This window comes from Raphanus sativus, chromosome 1 (assembly GCF_000801105.2).
Source record: "Raphanus sativus cultivar WK10039 chromosome 1, ASM80110v3, whole genome shotgun sequence".
NCBI classification, from domain to species: domain Eukaryota; kingdom Viridiplantae; phylum Streptophyta; class Magnoliopsida; order Brassicales; family Brassicaceae; genus Raphanus; species Raphanus sativus.
The window spans coordinates 16,374,821-16,398,915 of record NC_079511.1 but is presented as its reverse complement, the minus strand read 5'-3'; the positions used below and the strand labels follow the sequence as shown (position 1 = coordinate 16,398,915).

The 24,095-nt window shown below is 37.0% G+C and overlaps 2 protein-coding genes, 1 long non-coding RNA gene and 1 pseudogene across 5 annotated transcripts; 2 read left to right on the top strand and 2 right to left on the bottom strand.

The window, feature by feature from the left end:
• Positions 1-1,331: 1,331 nt before the first annotated feature.
• Positions 1,332-3,054, bottom strand: LOC108851512 (uncharacterized). 2 transcript variants are annotated; one of them, XR_008934537.1, is made up of 4 exons: positions 2,742-3,054; positions 2,249-2,638; positions 1,716-2,083; positions 1,332-1,643 (listed from the first exon to the last, which is right to left on the bottom strand). It is a non-coding gene; the product is annotated as an uncharacterized LOC108851512 (long non-coding RNA). The 2 variants fall into 2 exon arrangements; XR_001949327.2 differs by having other exon boundaries at positions 1,782-2,083; positions 2,742-3,053.
• A 4,253-nt stretch (positions 3,055-7,307) lies between these two features.
• Positions 7,308-8,380, bottom strand: LOC108858934 (agamous-like MADS-box protein AGL97). Its single transcript, XM_018632786.2, has one exon. The coding sequence runs from the start codon at positions 8,308-8,310 to the stop codon at positions 7,390-7,392; it is 921 nt and encodes a 306-aa protein (XP_018488288.1). The 5' UTR covers positions 8,311-8,380; the 3' UTR covers positions 7,308-7,389.
• A 304-nt stretch (positions 8,381-8,684) lies between these two features.
• Positions 8,685-10,403, top strand: LOC108821770 (zinc finger protein ZOP1-like; annotated as a pseudogene).
• Positions 10,404-21,974: 11,571 nt separating this feature from the next.
• On the top strand, positions 21,975-23,278 carry LOC108854644 (NAC domain-containing protein 17-like). Of its 2 annotated transcripts, XM_056986763.1 has the most exons (3): positions 21,986-22,210; positions 22,333-22,895; positions 23,129-23,278. In XM_056986763.1, exons 2-3 carry the CDS (start codon positions 22,440-22,442, stop codon positions 23,132-23,134), a joined length of 462 nt encoding a protein of 153 aa, XP_056842743.1. In that variant the 5' UTR covers positions 21,986-22,210; positions 22,333-22,439; the 3' UTR covers positions 23,135-23,278. The 2 variants fall into 2 exon arrangements, with proteins under 2 accessions (XP_056842741.1, XP_056842743.1); XM_056986761.1 differs by lacking the exon at positions 23,129-23,278 and having other exon boundaries at positions 21,975-22,210; positions 22,333-23,046.
• Positions 23,279-24,095: the final 817 nt, after the last annotated feature.

Sequence of the window (24,095 nt, the reverse complement as noted above, 5' to 3'; positions counted from 1 at the left end):
ACTCGTCTTCATCGATTCTCTCGACGACCCATCTCATCTCTCTCTCATCTCTCTCAGACCCTCTCGACGACCCACTCTCATCTCTCTCAGAGTCTCTTCACTGCGTTGAAGGTCTTTCCTTTTTCCTCTCCTCTCATCCTCTAATGTAATCACTGTTGTGGTCATGTATTGTTGATAGTTTGTGTTCTCGTGCAATCACTGTTGTGGTCAATTGTCATGTATTGTTGCTTTGTTTCACGCTTCGTTGGTAATTTTTTTATTTTTTTTATACAAATGTGGCTTTGTGTCAAGCATTAACAACTCAAGACCATGTTGGTACCATGGAATTATAGCTGGTGGTGAGTCTTGTTTCTTTTCCTGATTAGTTTATGCTCGTATCTCTCAATCGTCTGTTGTCTTTCACTCTCTCAACTGAATAGCTTTGTATAGTTAGCAAGTGTGTTGATAGTCTCGCTGTGATCTAGGTTGAGTAGCTTATGGTTTTGGTAGAGTTTGTAATTGCTTTATTGTAGACCTTCACCGCATGGGAACCACTCTGTTTCATTCCTTTTCTTCCTCTTAGGCTTAGGTTTATCTATGTTTCTGCGTTTCAGGGACCAACTGAGAAGGAGCAAATTGATGTATTATGTTTCATATCCATTCGTATGAGTAGCTTCTTTAAATATTATGTTTCATATCCTTCTCTAATAACACTATTGACCGTTGCATTTGCCTATTTACAGGTACCTGAAAGATCAATTTTCTTCATTGAAGATGCGAAGAAGGTTCAGGCTGGTTAATGATCACGTTTGTCTTTGTTTTTTTGTTTTTTTTTTGGCATGGCAGGTTCATGTAGACGAACTAGTTTCCGAGTCCTCCCATGTGTTTTTTCTTATTACCAAACGTTTCTGTTTTTCTTTGTGGATTTTAACATCATAAAACTATTTTTTAAAAAATTTTTACATTTCTACAAGACTATGTTACCAGATTTTATATTTGTAAGTCACTTCTTAGCACTTGTTTAATTAAGTCTCTTCTTACTTGTTGAATTATGCAAACATGATTTTTTAACATAGTGTCTGTTTACTTGTTTATTGAATTACTAGTGATATTCCGGCGCTACGCGCCGGGTTTCTATTTTTTAGTTTTACATGAGTTTATAATTTATTTTATGATTTTAGTAAAGAAAATATGTTCTAAAATATAAAAATGAAGATATATTGAAAGAAAATTATATTTTTGGAATCTACATAAATATGAATCAACCTATACGAAAATTATATTTTTGGTTTCTATATAAGAATCTACCTATACGATCAACAATCGAAAATCACCGTTCAGTGTTATGTAACTATAATGAGATGATCTTATTGTGGGTAAGTGTCGAGTTTATAGTTCACAAAATGTTTAATAATGTCCGGTGGTTTTGTGCACTTGCAAAATGCTATTTGTTTGTTGCCACAAAACGTCATTTACACTTGCATATATTTTCAGTATATAAGATGAATGATCTAAGAGATGGTAAAAATCGAGTCATTGCCAGGAGAGAGAGTTCTAGAAACAACTTTCCCGCGATGTGGCTTGGCCAAGGGAGATATTTCGATTGGGCAGTCTAATACTAAAGTTGGATGCACAAGCTTTGGCTCCACTGCAACTTTAAAAACCTGGAAATAAGAACTGATTTCAGAACATAAATTTTGTATCATGGCTTGCTGAAAACATTTAGGTTACTAAACCTGGGATCATGCAGAAAATTAACTGGATGTTCAAATTAAAATTTGAAAGCAATCATATTCACGTACCTAGAAAGATCGAGCACAATAATAAGAACCACAGATGTACATATACAGAAGAAAGAAGTCATCTTTGGCGGTAAACGTTTATGAATATCAGTTAGACCATGATACGTTTCTTGTTAAGAATGCAAGTTTCCTAAACGCTCTGAGGGGAACAACTCTCCCGACCATAGAAACACGACCACTTTCATTGTTTGATACTTCTCCGTTCGCTAGATACCTGTATATCTATTGGAGCTGATTTTCACTGTGGCATTTTCCCTCTTGTAAGCATAACGCTCAACACCTTGACCTCTCAGTTCTTCAACCTAATAAACCAAATCAAAATCGTTCATCACTAAAGGGAGAAGACAACCTAAAAACAATGCTTGATACAAAAGAAAGTAGTTTAAGACACTTGAAGAAAACTCCATCATAGTAATATACTTGCAAGGGAATCATCTTTTTAAGACGAATGGAGAGAATGGCCTCACAAATTAGAAGATGAAGCTTCCCTTCTGTTGCAGCCGAAAGGGTTGGAAGCTTCAGCCGTGGCGGCATTTGAGGAAGAAAAAGAAGCAGAGGAGGCACATCGGAGCACCAGTGATGAGTGGTGGGATCTCCTCCGTATAATGAAAACAAAGCCGTTTTAGAAAAAACTTCGGAAGAGGCATCATCCGAACAAAAGGGAATCGACGGTAGAGCTCTGTCTGATAAAACGCTGTTCTCAGGAAACTCGTGGAATTTCGTCTAATCTGTAAAACGAATTGATACAGGAGAGTCTGAAAGGCGGAAGCTTTGGTTTCTCATCTTTGCATCAAACACATTTGGGTCATACAGCCAGCCATCCTGAAAGTTTTGAGCCGATGGATATTGATTGTAGCCTGAATCAAATTGGACGGCGACCCATTTCACAGAGCACGTATGCATCTTATTTTTGTAATCAGTACGTGTTGTCTAGGCGAAATGAAGATCAAGATTCATTACCTTTCTATCGAGCAGTGAAAGAGCAACGCCCATCAACTTTCCACCTTTCTTCACATTTAGAGTTTTCCAGAACCGGAGAAGCCTCGTGGCACTCTCTGCCTGCAGCGGCCAGCGTTGAGCTTAGAGAAATGGATTTTGCAGAGATGGCGCTGTTCAACGCTGGAAACGTACAAATTTATAGAAGATCTCCCGCCGGCTATGTATGAAAATGATGAGATCGATTGAATGCTACAGAGTGGGAGGAGTTGTATTAAAGGGGAAATAAATGGAAACTGGAGGCGTTACAGCCTTACCTGAAATTCATCGGCAGGGAAGGGTCGGCGATGTTCTCCATATTGACATTCACATGGGCTTGAAAAGAAAAGAAGATATAAGCCCAAATATAAGAAATGGCTTGGTCTGTTTTAAACGTTAAAAGATCGACTTCCATTGACGAAATATTTTTTCGAAGAATTGAGAGTGCCACGTGTCTAAAAAAGCCCCTAGGTGAGTGCTGACGTGGCAGCGGGAAAAGGCAGATTTCCCAACTTTATTGTATTAGATTGGATTGATGGATCAACCATTAACCCATATGAACCATTTAATTTAATGGGTCTTGGGTCAACCCAACCCATTTAATAAATGGGTTGGGTTGACCCATGACCCATTAACAATCAACCCATTTAGGTTATGGGTTGGGTTGACTCATTTGACCCATTTTGACACCCCTAGGTGTGAGTCTTGTGAAATATGGTTTATGGACTTTCTTCAATTGTATTTACAAAGTTTATAAATGTTATAGAAAATGAGAATAAAAACATTTTAGACTTTTTAACTGTATTTAAATGTTTCAAAATTTTGGTTTATTAAATGAAATATAAATATATAACTTCAAAATATAGAATAAATTAATATTATATAAAATAATTAACAGAAAAACTAAAATAAATTTGGAATGCGCCGGTTTAGTAATATAAACAAAATTTGTTATGTTATGGAGGAGTTAATGAAACGACAAGGGGATAAGACCAGTGGCATTGTAATTTTTGTGTAAAACTTAGGTCTAAGTACTATTTGTACTTCGGTTTTAATAGATTAGACTAGGTTTTGACCCGCGCTTTAAAAGCGCGGGTTTATTTTTCTTTTTTTTATAAATTTTGAATAAGTTTGTGAAATGAAATATTTTCATTTATTTTTATTGTATTATTTTATTTTTATTTTTATTTTATAAATGGGTATTTATGTTTAAAATTGAACTTGATTTTTTTTTTCAAAAATTTGAAGTGGTATTTTAAATTTTTTCAATCAATTTTCACTTTTATGTACTGAATTTTTGAAAGATATAATTTTTAACAGATTTAACTTGTGAATAAATTAATATTATATTCTTTTAATAATTTTAAGTCTTTCATTTTCAATATTAAAATATTTTCAAATTGTTTTAATTATATTGAAAAAAATAAATAATAATAATTATGTAGAAATATTTGTTAATATCAATATTATAACTTGGCCCAAATGCCCCAAACGAAAAATGTGAACTTAGATAAATATTAAAATCGGTCCAAATGGCCCAAAACCGTGAAATTAAAGGAACAAAAAAATTTTGAGCCTATAATTAAAAGACCCATTAATTGAAAATGATACAAAATAACAGAAATACCCTTAATGAAACATGCGACTTCCTTATAATAGAAGGGTAGGTTTAGGTAAAAATTCAAATATGATCCTACTTTAATAGTATAGATATGAGATTCAGTATAAAATACGTGATTATTAATTCTAACAAGAAACTTTGTATATTCAAATAAATAAGGCTTGGACCATGCAGACAGAGTAAAAAAAAAAACTAATAAGCAAAGCAGAGTAATTGTGAAGAAACAGAGTAATGGTGAAACAAAACATGATAATTAGCTAATAATCATGCAAAGTAGATAGATGTTTGAAGGGGGGGGGGGAAACTCTGAAAAGTTCAAACTGAAAGGAAAGCAAGAGTTTTTTAGCAAAAAAAAAAAAAAAAAAAAGCAAGAGTTAATAATTAAAAGGAAAAACAAAGACATAAACTACTTTTTCGGATCGGGTTCGGTTCGATTTTTGGATCCTGATTTTTTTTTGCCCAGCTCTATGTGTGTATATGCAATGAGATGCAAAGAATGTTCCTTTCTTGGAAATTTGGAAGTAACGGCTATTTGTTTTGTTTTTTTTTAACTTACCTACACTAGAGATGGCGTTGCTGAGGAATTGCGGCCATGGATCAAACGCGACAGTGAGATGTTCGGAGCTTTGCGAAGAGCAACATCAATGGAGGTTTCAAGAGACGTTTCAACAGAATCGGCACAGCCCGGAGCATCTATAAGGGATTCGTAGAGATTCCTATCGTCAGAGGAGAGGCTGGGTCTTGGTGCAACAATCGTGGCGTCCTTTTCAGAATTGGAAAGACCTCAAAGGATGCAATGTTTCTACGGTATGGAAACCATGACGATCCAAAGAGAATTGTTTTTTTTTTGCTTGGAGTTGGAAAGAAAGTGGCAGGAAACAGAGATGATGACGCCATCACCATGGTTCGTGGTGACAACGATCTGTAAAAAGGAGACGATTAATGAGTCACAATCGTTGGAGAAAGAAGTTGTTGTGGAGAATCAGTAAACCAAAACAGAGTCTCTGTTTCATTGGAACAGATTTGATCAAATTTCACAACCTAGATCATGACAAAATCAACTTGAGGTATCAGATTTTCAGAAATGTAATAGAATGCTCTTGAGAAGGAAAGCACTACATCACAGGAAGAAGATAAGTTTGGCTCCAAAGTCTTTGGATGTTTAAAATCAAGGTCCAGCTAGAGAAGAAAAGGCGATTAGAACGTCAACGTGGGTTAGCATATTTGCATAGCACTGGTAGTACTAGACTAAGAAAGAGGCATTTGCAACAGTCTGGGATGTTTAAGAACAGAACTGTTAAGCCATCCTTAATAACAAGTGGGGTGGCGTATCTACAAAAGAATGAATCCTTATATAACAAGAGATTGGTGGCAAGCACACTCCAACAGTACCACAACGGGTTGATAGAGCAGAAGAGGATATTTTTAAGATTAGTTGACATATCTCTAACTGAAGCCAAGAGTGACTCTGATTGTCTGTTGTTGCAGCAATAGTAAAGTCTACAGAAACAATGGGATTACAACAAGATCGTTCAGGAACAGTTTTGTTGTTGTTTATTGGAGAATAAAAGCAGAGATGATGCACAACTTGCAGTACAAGTTATGTCTGAGTTGGTTCACCAAAGGAACAATAACATAGATGCACTTCTGAGGAAACAGTTTTTGATTGAGGCTGAAAAATTTCACGTGAAGCACAGAGGTGGATAAGTAATATACCTCTGAATTTTTGAAGAAGAAATTACAGCAGCATGATCTTTGTGAAAGTGTAACAGTAATTATGCTTCCTCATACTATTCAAAGACAAGGAAAATTTACTGCTGGCTTGTTGTTTGAGCGAAGCAAGGTAAGGAGCAACATCATCATGAGAAGGGAGACTTTTATACAATGGGATTGTGGCTGTTCAAGTTTAAACAGAGGTTATTGGTACAAGTGAGACACAAAATCCTCTCTGGTTGTACTTGGACAGTGTGGTAACAAGTGTCTACTTTTCTGTGTGGCATTGTTGGAAGTACAAGACATTGCAGCATGTTTGTCACGGCTTATACAGTTGGTGGATCTGGTCACTGAAAAGTGATATGAGGCCATTACAAGTGCTAAATCAAGTGGAGAGAAGTCTGTCTATATAGTACTGACAGATCAAGACAATGACCAGATTAGAGAGTTGCTCATTGAAAGAGTTGTCATATAGCAGGAAAACATTGGATGCTTAACAGAGAGTATATATTCTGGTTGTTTTGAAACAGATATCTCAGAGCGTTTTTGGCTGCTGCAGTTTGGGAAATGGTCGTATTGGGAAAAAAAATTACAATTGGTGCTACAACACATGAATCCACCAAATCTGGATCATTTTTTTTAATTTGCTTGGTAAAAAAAGACGTTATCGTCATTCTGGTCAAGAAAAATCTGCTTCGTGTTCCAGTAAAACGACAACAGAGGCTGCAATAAATTTTACAAGTCTCGCATGAGAAATCAATTCCAGTCGCTTGACTATTCCATGTGTATCAGAATGTTTCTCAGTGAGCCAAGAGATGAAGATAAGATTTGCAGAGCTTGAGGACAAGCTCTATTTGAAACAGGGGGTAATGATAGATACTGAATGCTAGTGTTGCATGGCTGTGGGGTGCTTAGCTGGCAAGAAGAAAGGAGATGACAGTTAGAGATCAGAAGATGAGTGAAAGAATATATATAAATAGAAGCTTTACCTTTCTTGTTGTTTATCAGATCATTAATTAGGCTGATAAAAGTGCGAAACGTTTGGAAAGGATATGATAAACTAGTCAATTAGTTCAAACTTCTCACTGATAAAAGTGCGAAACGTTTGGAAAGGATCTGTTCTGACAAATTACCAAAAACATAACAAGAAGAAGCAAACAAAACTCAAAGTTTTACCTGAACAAACATTTTTTATTACATTAGATTTAAAGACATTGGGATACAAACGAAACTGTTTTCTCCTCAAATTAACATGAAAATAGTCTCTAAACAAGATTTACATTAGATCGAGCTTTCTTTCTATACATACATCTTATACTCATCACTAAGAAGCTCCTCACCGGATGCAAAAACAGTATCCCAATCAATATTCATCGCCTCTTCTTCCAGGCTTCCAACTACTGCTTCAGGTAATGATACAAAGTTGTTGCAGGTTTTCTCAGACACATTGTGATCCTCTTCTTCTTGGTCAGTATTGCCAAAGACAGGTGGCTCTGGTACATGATCACAATCTTCCAGTAGTTGATTAAGAACCATCTCGCTCCATTCATCCAATTCAGGTAATGATACAAAGTTGTTGTTGTTGCAGGTTTTCTCAGATACATTGTGATCCTCTTCAGTGTTGCTAACAACATCATGTAGTGGTGGTACATCATCACAATCACAATCACAATCTTGGAGGAGTTTAAAAAGATCCATCTCGCTCCATTCATCCGACTCAGGTGAAATCTCAACCATGTCCTCATCGACCGTTGTTGTTGTTGTTGTTAGGGTTTGATCCTCCAATCGCTTGAGATGGCTCTGTAGTACTTTCATAGACTCCATCGCTTCCATAAGCTCTTCCGAATCATTCGAGTTGACGAGCTTGTCATCGTCCCACCAAAACCCTAACCCTAGGTCCTTGCGAGCCATACATATACCTAGGTCTTCTCGCGTCGCTTTGGTATTATCACACGTTGAAACAGGAGCAAGTCTCTGTCCAGAGAGATAAGCGGAGACCACAGACTCAACAGAAGAGTGACCAAACGAGAAGAAGGGAGTATTGGAGTTTGAAGAAGATGGTGTCGCAAGGATAGCGATTTGAGCGTCGGTGATAACACAAAGCTGAGCCGCTTTGCTGTAGAGACCGTCTCTGCGTTTCGTGAAAGTAGTAGCGCGAGAAGCTTTGTTAGCAATCTTCGTCATCACAGGCTTTCTCTTCGTACCTCCCTTCTTCACCATTCTGTATTTTCACGAAGTAAACGAAACCCTAGTTTTTTCAAATCGCCAACGAAAGTAAGTAAACAGAGAAAAAAAAAAGAAAGCAAAGTGAGGACGCTTGCTTAGGTCAAGTGAGATATATATAGGCTCCGTTGTGGCGTAATTAATTAAATCGTAATAAGTCCAATATTTCGCTTTTGTATAACAACACTAAACCGAGACCGGTTCGATTAAACCAAATTCATTTATTCGTATCAATGTTCGGTTCGAGGGAGAGGAATAAATGAAAAACCCAAACTGGTTTCGATTAGGGAATTAGGGTTTCTAATCTCTCTCTCTCTCAATTGGAATCTTGAACTCGGATTCGTTCTTCATCTCCCTCCCCATCGACAACCATGACTGAGGTAATTCAAAACCCTAAAAGATTTTGCATCTTTTCTTGATTGATTTCCTTCTATGAATCTATTCGAATTTTGATTACAAATCGTGTTTTGATTACAAATCGTTGTCTCTTCTATGCTTGTCTTGTGTTTCCAAATCGAATTTGATCTGAGTTTGTGTTTTCTTGTAGTATTGGGTAAGTCAAGGGAAGAAGTGGTGCGAGTTCTGTAAGATATGGACTCAGAACAACGCGACAAGTATCAGAAACACCACCGTGAATGTGTCGAGAAGAAGCTCACTGATATGCGTGAGAAGAGCGCTGCTAAAGACAAAGAGCTCAAGAAAAACGAGAAACTCCTTCAACAGATCGAAGCTGTGAGAGATTTTAATCATCTTTTTGTTTCTTTTGTTAATGATACTTATTGATTTGATTTCGATTGTATTTTGTTTCAGAAAGCAACTCGTAGCTATCAGAAAGACATAGCAACTGCTCATGAAGTTGCCAAAGCGAACGGTGCACCCGAGGATGGTACACACGGTAAGTATCATCTCTCTTATCGCGCTCTTAAGTTCACTGGTTGTTTCTTTGGCTTTGTATCTGTTTCTTATATATACCTATGATTCTGAGGTTACAATAAGCTGCCAATATTTTCAAAGATCCATGATATTGGATATGTGAGTTGCCTTCAACCAACCAAGTATGATTACAACATAGTATTTTGTAGTATGCTTTTTGCTTTAGCTATCATAATAAGCTGCTGCTTATTCTTTTTAAACGCTTGTTTTCTGATCCATGGAAACTGAACTGCCTTCAATAAATCAATGCAACCTCTGATTCTTCCATTGTCGTCTTGCACAGTTTGCAAAAAGACCTTTTTGACTACGTATAAGTTTTAATTGCCTTTAACTACTCTATAGAGAATCATCACCAGTGAGCGAAAATGGTTGCCTCTTTTGAGTCACTCTTCAGGTTCTTTCACCTTTTTGTTTGCTACTTTTCTTAGCTCATAATTATGTATTTTTCGTCTCATGTGGTAATCGTACTTTTCTTTTTAACGGCAGATTGGGTTCTTGACGCTGCTTCGGGCTATTATTACAACCAGATCAATGGTCTCCACTATGATTCAAAGTCTGGATTCTATTACAGTGACTCGATAGGTATGTAATTGCAAGCTTTCTTTCACTTGCTTTCAGACGTGTTTTTGTTGACTTACATACAGGACGCTGGGTAACACAAGACGAGGCTTACGCTGCGGTTAAAACTTCATCAGATAAAGACACTAAAATGCCTCTCGTTAAAAAGCCCGTGCCTTCTTCGGAAGCTGGACCAAGTACCGCGAAGCCACCTGGGAGGGTTGTCTCGGCTACTTTAAACCCGAAAAGAAATGTGAAAGGAGCTGCCTCATCTGTTGAGATTGGCAATAACAACAAGAGAAAGAGAATAGATGAGAAACCCAAGAAAGTATCTGCAGAAGAGAAAGCTGCGTTGAGGGCGAGAGAAGCTGCTAGGAAACGAGTTGAAGACAGAGAAAAATCATTGCTTGGCCTTTACAACAGACCTTTTTGATGAGAAACCATTGCTTGATCCTCTGTAACAGAGGACAGCAATGTTATAGTTATTTCGGTTATTCCCTTCAAAACGTTCAATCCTAAACTTCGTGGTATTTCTCGGAAGTTTCATGGTTTTGCGAATAGTTCCTTTTTTAATAAAATGAACCAAGCACAACTCTAAATAGGGGATATTTCATTAAGAAAAACTTCAAACTGTCATCCACTAAAATTTGAAACCTTCAAAACATTTTAGTTATCATTTTTAATTTTTAAATTGGTATTCGTATATCATAAAAGAAAAACCTTCAATCCACATAACCTCTTCATAAAGTGAAAAATTGACATAATGTAAAAATAATAGTCAGTTTATTTATAAAAATAATTTTTTTAAATAATAAAATAAAAAAAAAAATAAATAAAAATATAGAAAAGTAAATAAAAATAAGAAAATAAACAAAAATTCAGAAAAATAAATAATAAATTAAAAAAATTCAAATACTAAATAAAAAGTCATAAAAATCAGAAAATAAACTAAATTAATATACATAAATTTAAACAAAATTTAGTTAAAATTCACAAAATTAGAAAATTCAAAATAATCTTTTATAGAATTACAAGATTGTTTTTTTTTAAACTTACATATCGCCGTTGATAATTAAAAAATCAACCATATTATTGTTGACGATGATGGTTTCTCACATAACAATTAACAATGATGATTTTTAACGTATCTTAATATCATCGTTGAAAATGACATTAAATGTCAAAAAAATTCATTTGCAATGGTTATGTGAGAAACCATTATCGTCTGATATGTTTGAGACTTTTATGTTCAATGATGATATTTCATTTTTTTGAAAAATAATCTTGTAATTTGTTTTTGAAATATTTTAATTTTTTTAGAAAAGATATTTGAATTTGTGAATTTTCTGAATTTTATTTAATTTTCTGATTTTATGTAATTTATGGTTTTTTAGTTTTCTGATTTTTATTTAATTTTCTAGTTTTTATTTATTTTATTTTCTTATTAATTAATTAAATAATTGTTTTTTGAAAAAAACTAACACCTCACTATTTTTATGTGTACAATAGATTAACTTTTTATTAGACGAGCAAGTAAAATATGTTAAAAGTTTTGTTATGAGACAAACGTTATTTTGAATGTTTAAAGTGTTAATAGGTGACGTTTTTTGAAATTTTTTTTATGGGATTTTCCTATTCTGAGTATAAAGTTAAAAAACTTATCAAAAACTGCAAAGTGTAGACAAGTAACTGATCCAAACGATTTGGTAAATTACTTATAGTAGACCATACTCTTGATTTTGATGATGTCATATCAGACATAAAATAAAAGAAGAGAAATTTTATTTAATTGAATTATCTAAAACAGAGAAATAACTAGCTATGCATGGAGAATATTGTCATGTTTGGCCTAATAGAGAAAGTGAAATTACCATAATGTACATAATATGATAGTGTGGAACTGACAATGTAGTCATAAACTACTAACTCTATATGTAGGCAAATCAGAATACGAGAAATTGTATCAGAAGGAGACATCTTGTAGATTTAGGATAGTTTTCATCACACTGGATATATTTAAACTAAACTGGATAACAAGTGTTACTAGTATGAGGTCTCTAGATATATTTTCATTATATACATGATTTACATATAAGACATTCATAGTGTGAGGTTTCTCTTAAGAATATAAATAAGTCAGAAAACATATTGATATATAAGGTATCAACAAATATATATCATGTTTATCTGGTTATTAACTTGTGCTACCATATATTTTTATGATAATGTGTAAAACCAAACTAAATCAGATAACAAATATTACAATCAAAGAGGAAAATAGTAAAATAGAATGTCTTCATTGTCCTTGAAGACTAAACTATCTTTGTTGAATCTGGAAGATTTCAGAAATTTGGAAAAGATAACATCAAAAAAATATATTATATTTTTTTGAATTTAAGATTTTAATGGAAATTCATTTTTATAATTAAAAACATGTTATAAATATAAGAGAAACTGTTATATATATACATATATCAATATATTTCCTTTTTAAAAGTACATTCTTTTGATATATAAAATGATTATTTTTTCTTAAATTATATTTTTAGATAAATTAGTATACTAAATATATTAAATATTTATACTATATTCCTTTTTGATTTATATAAAAAATTGTTTTGAATAAATTAAATGATTTATATAAAAAACTCATATTGATATATCTATATTATTAAAACTAAAATATTTTTGGAATTTATTTGGAAACATGGATAATATAAAAAGTATAATGTTATTTACAAATATGGATAACAGTATATTAATAAAAAATAGGTTTAAGTTATTAAGAAAAGTTGAAAGTCTATTATATTATGAGAAACTATTTATCTTTATCAGCTTTAAAATATATAAAATGGTATAATATAATTACCTAAAAATATTTTTTGTCTAAAATAATCATAAAAATTTAAAATTTCTATACATATGTCAAATTAAAATAATAATTTAAAATTGTTTATATCAAAATTTATTCAAAATATACATATATTCAAAAACTGATTTTTACTAAAATATTTTTTAATAACCGTTATAAAATATCAACTTTGATCACCATTCTCTTCGGCCCTTTGTTTCTGTGATATCTATGGATGATCTCTGACGCAAAGACTGTATTCTCAACGAGTAGGCGACCTTGCACAAAAGCGGTTTGGTTGGGGAAGATGAACGAGGGGAGGATGGGTTTTAAGCGATGGACTAGTAGCTTGGAGATGACTTTGTATAGCGTGTTGCAGCTAGAGATCGGTCTGTAGTCACTTATAGCTGAGGCGCCAGGCCTTTTGGGTACTAGACAGAGGATCATTACATTGGTGGCAGAGGGGAGGAAGCCTGATGTGAAGAAAGCGCCAATGGAGGTAACCACTTCAGATCCTAATAGTGCCCAAGATGCTTTAAAAAATCCAGAAGTGAGACCATCAGGTCCCGGAGATTTATTTGCATTCAGCTTCATCATTACTTTGGTTATTTCTGCAGCATCAGGAGCAGCAGCCATGGATTCTTTGAAGTGTTGAGGGCAACAATAAGCAAGTAGCTCCTGGAACCATCTCCTCAGACATACAGTTGCATGGAGAGCTTGTGGGGAGAGGATGTTCTGGAAGTAGGAGATTGCTATCATCCCCATTGCCATCGGGTCTGAGATGACCTCTCCATTAGGTAACATAAAGAATCTGATCGAGTTGAAAGAAGCTCTAACTTGTACAATTCTGTGGAAGAATGTAGTATTTAGGTCTCCTTCTTTTAGCCAGTTTATGCGTGATTTCTGTTTGAAATATGCTTACTCGATCAGCCGCAGAAAACACCATCTCTCATATTGAGTTTGCTCTTCTCTAAATGTTTCAGGGCATGGATTTTGAAGCGCTTCCACCTGCACAGATTGAAGCAAAACGTTAGATAATCTCACCCTCTCCTGTATATTAGAAAAATTCTCTCTGTTTAGTGATTTGAGTGCTTGTTTTATTTTTCTCAGCTTATAGCAGAGCGATGAGAGGTCCGATGCATAGCCTCCGGTTTGAATACATGCTTCCTCAAGGGTTTGGATGAAGTTGTGGTGTTTAGTGAGGCTGTTAAAAAAATTAAAAGGGCGGGTTCCAGCTGAGGGGAGGGGGACAGGGAGGTCAAGGATGCAAGGGCTGTGATCGGAGAAGTTTGGTGCAAGGAATGTGGCTAGGTTGTTTGGGTAGTTTTCAATCCAGGGTTGGTTTACTAGGAGCCTGTCCAATTTCTAAGCAATAGGAAGGGTGGGACTCTTGTTTGTCCATGTATGAAGAGGGCCCAGGAACCTTAGATCAAATATACCAAGCTGGGTGAGGGTATTTAGAAGAGAAGCCATCGGTGCAGTGATTGAGTTTACTCTTGGAGATGAGTGCTCCGCAGGGTGGATGATTTGATTAAAATCACCACCAAAAATCCAAGGGCATGAGTCGAGGTCCAGCGTTTGTTGGGAAATAGAATCAGACCTGTGCTTATTGAGATTTCGCAAGTGAGAGTTTGGCGGGATTGATGGAGCACCCGGACAGCAGCATGAGACTTCCAGATGATGATCAATCTCCCATCACTATCAGATTGGTGATTAGAGGTATAGCTCCATCCATTACCACTACAAGAAAACAGATATTTAACGAGGGCCATTTTCCTCGTTAATTCCTCGTAAAAGGATGTTTACGAGGAATTAACGAGGAAAAGTGTTTCGTCGTTTATCGTCCATCGTAACAAAACTTTTGTCGCCATTTCCTCGTAGAATAGCGAGTCTACTATTTCCTCGTAAAGACGAAGTTAATATTTCGTCGTAAGTTCCTTGCCGCTTTTCCTCGTAAATCACTCGCGGGCTTTCCTCATAGAAACCACGCGGAACACGCGTCGTTACTTACACATAAGATCCTTGAAAATAAATCCTCGTAAATTCGATGTAACTTCCTTGAAAAGATTCCTCGTGAAGTCCACGTAGAGTCCTTGAAATATTTTCCTCGTAAAAACCTCGAAAGGCTTTCCTCGTAAATTCCTCGGAAATCTTTTCGTCGTAAATAACTCGTAGAGTGCCAATTTTCGAATTAATAAAAATATTATTTGATAAATATAATAATTATTAATTTAATAAAATAAAAGTATTTAAATATTGGGTTTATAAATAAATTTTAAATAAAATTCAGAAGCAACAAAATATTTTATATATAATTAAGTTTTGGATTTTATAATACATAAACCGAAAAAAAACTAAAGAAACTAAGGCTCGTTCATCGCCTCGTAGAATTCCTCGCTCCTCCTCGTAACATCCTCCTCATTATGTGTGCCCGATGACTCGCCTGGAATGGGATTTTGTTGTTTCATGTTCCTCAACAAAGCTTCCCATTCCGGATTTGTGGACGCTATAACGTCGATGAAGGCCTCGAGTCCACTCACACGGCTTTTGGTCGCGCCCAGCTCGGAACGCAACTGAGTGACTTCTTCGGTCTGTCTCTGAGCATAAGACGATGTCGCTCTCGGGACATCATTGACGGAACCGATCCCCAACGTACGTCCCTTTTTCTTAGGGACAACCTTAAAAACAAAAAATTTATATTTGTTAGTTAAATTTAAAAGGTAAATTTAATGAATTAATAATTAAAAAGATATAATGTTAAAAAATTTACCTACTCGTAAATCTTATCCACTTCAGTTATGGATAAGGTAACCGGTAATCCGTCGGCGGACTGCTGGGTCAGCTGAGTCTGGCGCTCCTCAACCCGAGCAATTACGTTGTTGTATATTTGCTCGGACTTGCCATCTAAAAACTGGCCCGCCTTGTTCTTGTGGGTCCGCTCGTAAAGTTTCGGAAGAGTCGGGAGACGTCCCAACTCTTTAGCCTAAAAACATTTAAGAAAATTGTTAGAAATATATTTAATTATATTAAAAATAATAATTAAAAAATTAAATATTTAATTACGTACCATTTGCAAACGGACACCAGCATGGGGTTTTTGGCCCGTAGAGTGTTGCATCGGGCCGTTACCGTGCTCGTCTACCGTGTTACGGGCGGCAGCACAAATGTTTGCGATCCTAATGGAGTTGGGATCCTTCCAGTAACGGATGAGGCCGTCCCAAACATCCGTGGTAAGCTCAGCGGGTTTACCACAGGTGTACCCCTTGACGATCCAGGCACCCTTCCAGTTGCAAACCGTGTCCGACAAGCGAACTTGCGCCTTCTCGTAAAACGCCTTCCTCACTCTCTCACTGACCCCGATGGACCAATGATACTTTTGCTGCAAAAAAAAAAAACTAATAATTGGTTATTAAAAAAAAAAAAAAATTAATAGAATTACTTACAACGTAAATCTTGAACCACGTCTTTCGGATGTAGATCGGCGTCAATTTCCAGTTTGGATGTGCCATGGAGAAGTAATCTTTAATCGTCTCGGTTACATCTGTCGCAAGGCAATTGTCAACCCCAAACCTGGAAAAAAATGAAAATTTAAATTATTTAATGAAGTTATAAATTAAAATAATTATTTAAAAAATGCACTTACCACAAAGTCCCGTCGGGTCTGTCGGGGTCTATGATTGGTAAACCAGCTCTGCCTGGCATACCGAGAATATCCTCGACAGTGTACTGCGAGATGGGAACAGTAGGTGGCACCATGAGATCGGAATGAACAGCGGCGGGTATCTCAGGAGGAGCCATCGGAGGAGGCACCGGAGGAGCCATCGGAGGAGGCACCGGAGGAGCCATCGGAGGAGGCACCGGAGGAGCCATCGGAGGAGGCATCGGAGGAGCCATCGAGGAACTGTTTCCAAAGCTCCATAGTAATCGAGTTGCTTTTCAGTTTCTTCTCCAGTTAAATATGGAGGAGGAGTGTCTCTCACAACCCTTTTGTGCCTAAACAATGTCTTGTTTCTTCGGTACAGATGGCCAATGGGAAGAAATCTACAATGACAATCGAACCAACTTGTCTTCCTCCCATTCTTCAGTTAAAACGCATCTGTCGCTCCATTACAATATGGACAAGCTAATCTCCCATGTGTAGTCCATCCCGACAACATCCCATAGGCAGGAAAGTCACTTATGGTCCACAAAAGCATCGCTCGCATCATGAAATTCGTCTTCGTTGAGCAGTCATACGTCATCTCCCCTGTTGACCACAAATCCTTCAACTCTTTTATCAGTGGTTGCAGGAAAACATCCAGCGACCTTTTAGGATGTTTCGGACCAGGTATTAATATGGTCAAGAATAGCAACTCCCGTTGCATGCACATCTCCGGTGGCAGGTTGTATGGCGTAAGAAAGACTGGCCACAATGAATATTGTCTCCCTGACATTCCGAATGGACTAAATCCATCTGTGCATAATCCGAGATACACATTCCGGATATTGCTAGCGAATTCCGGATATACTTAAAATGTTTCCAGGCTCTTGCATCTGATGGATGTGTCATCTCACCATCCGTCTGAGTATGCTCGGCATGCCATCTCATCTTTCCAGCAGTCTGCTCTGATTGGTACAATCTTTTCAATCTGTCTGTAATTGGTAAGTACCACATCCTTTGGTACGGTACCCTATTACGTCCCCGTCCTTGCGGCTTGAATCGTGGCTTCTTGCAGAATCGACATTCTTCTAACTTCTCATCATTTCCCCAGTAGATCATGCAGTTGTCGATGCAAACATCTATCATCTCTGAAGGCAACCCAAGACTATAAACCAGTTTCTGAATCTCATAATAAGAATCAGCAGACACATTGTCTTCCGGCAAATACTCTTTAAACAAGTCTGCCCATTCATTCATGCAACTTTCAGGTAGATTGTGATCAGTTTTAATATTCATCATTCTAGCAGCCAACGACAATTTAGAGAGACCTTCTCTACAACCACTATAAAGTGGTCGATTCGCCGCATTTAACATTTCATAAAACTTTTTTGCATCTATGTTAGGTTCTTCATCTTCATCATGAGCTACGAATGCATCAGTTACCATATCATGAACCCTATCAAAATCTACCATCTGCTCCTCCTGATGGTAACTATGTTCATTATGCAAATGATAAGCAACCGGTTCTTCCTGAAAATTGCTATTACTACTACTAGCTTCATTCTGATCATAATTATTATAACCTTCTCCATGTTGAAACCAGATATAGTAATTTGGCGTGAAACCTCTATTTATTAAATGCTTCCAAACATTTTCACGATTTGCCAATTTCGAATTGTTGCATTTCCGACATGGACAGAACATCTTACTGCTTTCTAGGGCGAGCGGTGTGGAATCTGCTTGATGCATAAATGTCTCCAGTCCCGCAATGTATTCTTTCGTCACTCTCCCGTTAGCATCTCTATGCATATACATCCACCTCCGCAACTCGTCGACATTCCCGGGGCCTGACATTTTTTTCCTTTCACGTTTTTCTTTTTTTTTTCTTGTTGGTGTGTTTAAAATGATGTTGAAACTTCCATATTTATAGAAAATTTTCGAATCTGGTAGTTGAAATTTTGCGATGAATTTGCGAGTAACAGGTAGGTAGCCAAAAAAAAACGTGCTTCAAAATTCCTTGTTAAGTTCACATATATCATTTCCTCGTAAAGGTGACGTAATCTTACGTTGATTTAACGAGGAAAGTGTATTTCCTCTTTTCCTCGTAAAGATAATGCAAGCTTTACGTGGTTTTTACGAGGAAAGTGTATTTCCTCGTTAAGACCACGTAAAGTTACGTTGGTTTTGTGACAAAATATTGTTTTCATTATTTTACGAGGAAATAACGAGGTTTACTTCTTTCTATTCCTCATAAAGTTACGAGGATTATATTTCCTCGTTAATTTTCCTCGCCAAAGTGCTGTTTTTTGTAGTGTACAAGCTTTTGACATAACATAACTTAGTTGGGTTTCCTTTATGTGGGTTTCAATAAGGGCGCCAAAAATAGGTTTGTTTATATATAGCCATTGACTGAGGGGGTTGTGTTTATTCGGATCATTAAGACCACAAACATTCCAAAAAAAAGAGCTTAGTACTCATAGAGATGGGTTTAAGGACACTCCGTTTAATTGGAGAGATCCTTCAAAAGGAGTGGGTGGAGGGAGGATTAAAAGCGGATTGGTTGATTGAGAAGAGGAATGTTTAAGAGAAGGGTCTAAAGGAGGGTGGTTATGATCTTTTTCGGTGGTGAGATTTATAGATTTGTGGGGAGGAGAAAGGGAGGAAGGCGGGTTTAGGATAGCAAAATGATTTGGGTCTGAGAATAAAGAGGGGGAGGGAGTAACAAAAGGTCTCTTTAAGGATTGTTTATGTTTGAGTTTTTGTCTTTTGCTAGAGGAGGGAAGGGGATCAGAGATAGCAGAAGAGGAAGGACACTCTGAGATAGGGATGGAGGATGAGGCTAGAGGGGAGGCAGATGGGGTAAGGGGGATGGAGTCTTTAGGTGGAATAGTGGAAGGTTTAGTAGCAGGGTTTGGCATAGTAGGAGAGTTAGTAACAGGTTCAGTAACAGGGTTAGTAACAGGGCTTGGTATAGTAGAGTGGGACTCAGGGGTTTGATCATGTTCCTTTTCTTTTCCTTGAGCTTTATCAAATACAACATGAGTCTCTTGCGTATTTGAGGTGGAGGGCTGATCGGTGTTTTTTGTTTTGTCAGCAGGAACCCAAGCAAAGGTGAATAGCAGACAGTCCTTTTGGATGTGACCAATCTGCTTGCAAAAGGAGCAAGAGGGTGGGGTCCATGGATATTCAACACTCACGGGGAATACTTCTCCATTCTTTCGCTTGAGCTCAATAACAGGGGGTAGAGGAGAGGTGAGATCAGCGTGGACTTTTACATGAGCCACATTAATGTTTGTCAGATTTTTGGTGTACTCATCAGTTTCTTTAGGCTCTCCGACAAGTCCTGCTACCAAGCTCAAACCTTCTAGGGAGCGCAGCTGAATGGGAGACCTTTCAAATGTGACCATATTGGGATTGACATAAGATCTGGAGTGGCTACTGGTTGATTTGCTGTCCATGGCGCAACATGAAATATAGCTGTGCCCACATATGATATACCATGGATTTCACCCATTTTCTACCATGGTATAATAGTATTTTATTATATAACTAATGTGTTTTCTAGCATGTTAGGTATGTTTACAGGTTCAGGAGCTTTTCATGATAAAGTGATGTTTTTGGAGAATTTTGGAGTACAAGAGATAATACACCCGAGTTGACCATTCAAGACCAAGTCGGAAGTCAACATTATGATAAGAATCGATCGATACTCATCCAGAGTTGTCGATCGATGTAGCTGAGAAGATCCGCGTACTAGAAGATTATAATCGATCGATACACATCTAGTGATGTCGATCGATATCGAGGACGAAATGGTTATAGCCGACTACTTCACCAAGACTTCACTAAATTACGAGATTGCCCATGACGAGTTTTTAACCTAATGGAAATGCTTAAATATTCATGCTAAGTGTTTTTGACGGCAAGCAAGCTTTGACAAGCAAGCAACAAGTCTTGAGAAACAAAGCAGAGAGTGTGAGAGAAAGACTAGAATTTTATATGTTTTGAGAGATTGTAGAGATCATTGAGAGATTTGTGATTGAACTCCATTTATTTTATATTTCCTATCTATGCAATTCTTTTATCTATCTTATATTATGAATTGCTTAGCTATGTCTGAGTAGTCTACTTGTTAGATCTAGGGTTTAAATAGGTTTGTGGGGTTAGCCCCAAACTATAATTGCTAAGTTGTGATATTCATCAAATAGATTGCACCCTAAGCTTGTTCTAGAGTAGCTAACTAGAGCATAGATCACTAGGATCTTTGATATCTTGAATTATCTCTTTGAACTAGTTGTCTCCTTGGAAAAGAGCTAACCGTCCTCCTTGAGACCTAGTGTTCATTATCGGCTCGCGCCTAGGCATATCTAGAAGCCGTCGATCAATATCTCGACAGGTGAATCGATCGGCGCTGCGAAAGGTGTATCGCTCGATATCTCTAAAGGATATTAATCGACTCTTTTTCTGGTCAACAGACGACAGTTGAGGCCAGAGATCTAGATTATTTGACCAGTGAGATATCACTGAGAGTTAAGCGGCTGGGTTCTATATTATCATGCAAGCAACTTGTTAGGCATTTATAGATATTATAATCTCAATTCCTGAATAAAAGCCCTAAGTCTAGCACTCTTCATTATCATTTAAACAACCATCATATTGTTTGTTAGAGCAACTACCTTGCTCATATTAGGAATTGTCATTTACATTTCATCATTAAAACCAACTTCACTTAGGATTGATTAATTGATTAGATTTAATTGATTCCCTAACTTCTCGTGATTCGATCCCTAAGTACTACAGCTGAACCTCTTATTTTGAGAGAGTAAGCTCTATAGGGTAATTTGAGCACTATCAACATACCATACTTTTTCTCCAGGACCTTTGTCCTAATGTACTGGTTAGGAATTCTGACTATCATCATTTTCTCCTTAGTATTTGTGTGGATCTCAAGCTTGGTACCTTTGCCCCACAGGAAGTTTAACACGCTTTCTATTGCTTTGTAGGAGGGCATCTTTGCAAAAAAAGCTCATGTATCTGTGAAGTGCTTCACCTCTCTCGAATACTTCATCAGGAACAATGACTTGCGGCACTCCTGTATCTGATAAAATGGTTGGAGCAAGAGGCTTTAGTGAACGGTCAGCTATTGGAGAAGCCCTCTGGGCCCAGGTTTTGTTTTTGGGATCAGGTGGTGATATAGATTGGGATTGGTATTCGTGTGTTGGTTTGAAGGGGGGGGGGGTTTGTGAGGAAGTTGAATTATGGGGAGCGGCTATTTCAGGAGGACAAGAGGGTTCATGAACTTTAGAGGGGAGGGTTTTAGGAGGAGAGGAGGAACCAGAGGAGGCACGATAACCGGAGGAGGCACGGTTAGTTTGGAGAGGAGATGATTTTTGGGGTAGAGCACGAAGACCTTGAAGATTTAGGTCAACAGTGATTGGAGGAACAATAAGGGAATTTTCAAAAGTGGGATGGCTAATGCTTCTCTTTTGAATAGAGTTCTGGTTCGAATCGACACCAGTAGTAGTGGAGGGACAACTGGTGCTTTGATTCATGTTAGCAGTCCCCTGTGAAGGAGAAATTTGCATAGGAGATCTAAGCTTCCGCGAGGTAGTTTGGGCTGGGGAAAGGGGGGGGGGGGGAAGTCGGAGAGGAGGAGGGATGTGTCAAGAGGGTCATGGGGGCAGGAGGAGGACGGGTGAGGTCGCTACGAGGGGTAGCCAGCAACGGATTCAAGACTAAGGCTCGGTCGGCGGAGAACCAGATGTTCTCACTCATCGCTCTGAAAAAAACAAAATTAATAGTTATAATATTATCAATATATAAAAAAAATTATAATTATAAACAAAATATTGCTTCTCAGTGGAATCCCATATGCACCTGAGGCTCCTCAAAGTCTTGCTTATAACATTCCACATGTTAGTTTTCTTCACTGTTTAAATGGGGATATGAATTTTACTACCAGTCTATGGGATTAGGTCTTCTTTCACGTGTTTGTTTTGTTGTACATTTCTCACTTGATAGATAATTGTACTTGCAGGTTAACAGCCAAGAAGAGCTGCAAAGCACGTTGTTGAACAATTCTTCTGGAGAGTTTCTTGACCCCAGGAAATTGGAGAGTTCTTACCAAACGTCCAGCCATACAACATGCCCTCGAGTTATGAGTCTACTGAAGTCATGTCAGCTCCCAATGACTCTGGTACAGGGCCTTTTTTGTTTGAGAAGGACGATTACATTGAAATGGATGATATTCTGACCTCTGAACTCGGAGCTTCTTTAACTGAGATACCCCAACAGTTCTTGGACCCTGGTGAATTTGGAGAGTTTAATGAGTTTGACCAGTTGTTCCATGACATTTCCATGTTTTTGGAAATGGAGCCTATTCTTCAAGGAGATTCTGCAGGTCCTTCTTCTCTGAGTAACACATCAGACAAAGAACATCAACATTTTCAGGTCCAGACCCCTGAGAACAAGCTGTACAGCATCATGGATCCTAACCCAAATCCCAATCAGTTAACTGACGATATGAAGATGATGATCAGGCTCTTCTCTTTGATCAACCGCAGTCTATTATTTCTGGAGCATTTGCGTCACCTTCATCAGGTACTTAAAACTCAATACTCATCTCTAAGTATTCACCTATGGTGTCCGCTGAGTTATTCAGTCCCACTAAGCAAAGATGTTTTTCTGCATTTTGTCTTTGACTTAAACCAAGACTTGTATATGTATATATGATATTCTGCTGTTTGTTTCTTATCAAACCCTCTCGTTATGAACTTTAAACACAATAGCCATAAGCCTTTCTGTTGATACTTTTGTGTACATTATTTTCTTAGGTGTGAATGTAATGCCAGGCTCCACAAATGTTACTACGAGTGTAACATCTCAAGATGGTGGTGGTGGAACGAGCCCGTTCTCATCTGCCCTGTGGGCATTTTCCTCCCATGTCTGAAATAAAAGGGGGGGGGGGACTTGAGTATCTTCATAGTTCACACCCTCTCCAGCCTAGATATGAAATTAAGATCGCATGTGTTAGAACCTACTCGATGAGAACGACGCTGAGAGTTAGAATGAAATATATATGAGATGGGGCCCAAAAGTTGGAACTCAGCTATACTAAGGCCATACGCAACGGAGGTCCAAGACGAATCCTTAGGATTTGATCTTAGGATTAATGAAATATAATAATAATATTCTGGAAACATAACTACGGATCAGTCCGTAAATAAGGGGTTGTTTGTTTAACCATTTGTCATTTCCATTCAGATGATTCATTTATATGATCTATCTAGATGATTCATTTAGATTTTTGTACATGTTTGTTTGTTTATCCAGATATCTCATCTAGATGAATCATCTAGATGAATCATATGTTTGTTTCTTTATTTTCATTTCCATTCAAATGAATTTAGTAAACAAATTACTAAAATACTCGTTTATTAGTTTAATCATATGGTTGATATTATTTTTAACTATATTAAATTTAATTATTTAGTTTAATATATTTACATTAGAATTATTTCAAAAATTAACAAGTTTTTTTGCGGTTTGGGCGGAAAAACAAGATTTTCGGTTTTAGCGGACAAACACATTTTTTTGGTTTTGGTCTGAAAATACAAATTTTTGATTTTGGCGGGAAACAAGTTTTTGTGGTAACGAAATTTTTCAGTTTGGTGGGAAAACAAAATTTTTCGGTTTTGATGGAAAAATAAGATTTTGCGGTTTTGGCAGGAAAACAAATTTTGTGGGTTTAGTGGAAAAGCACATTTTGTGGTTTTGGCGGAAAACACACATTTTTTGCGG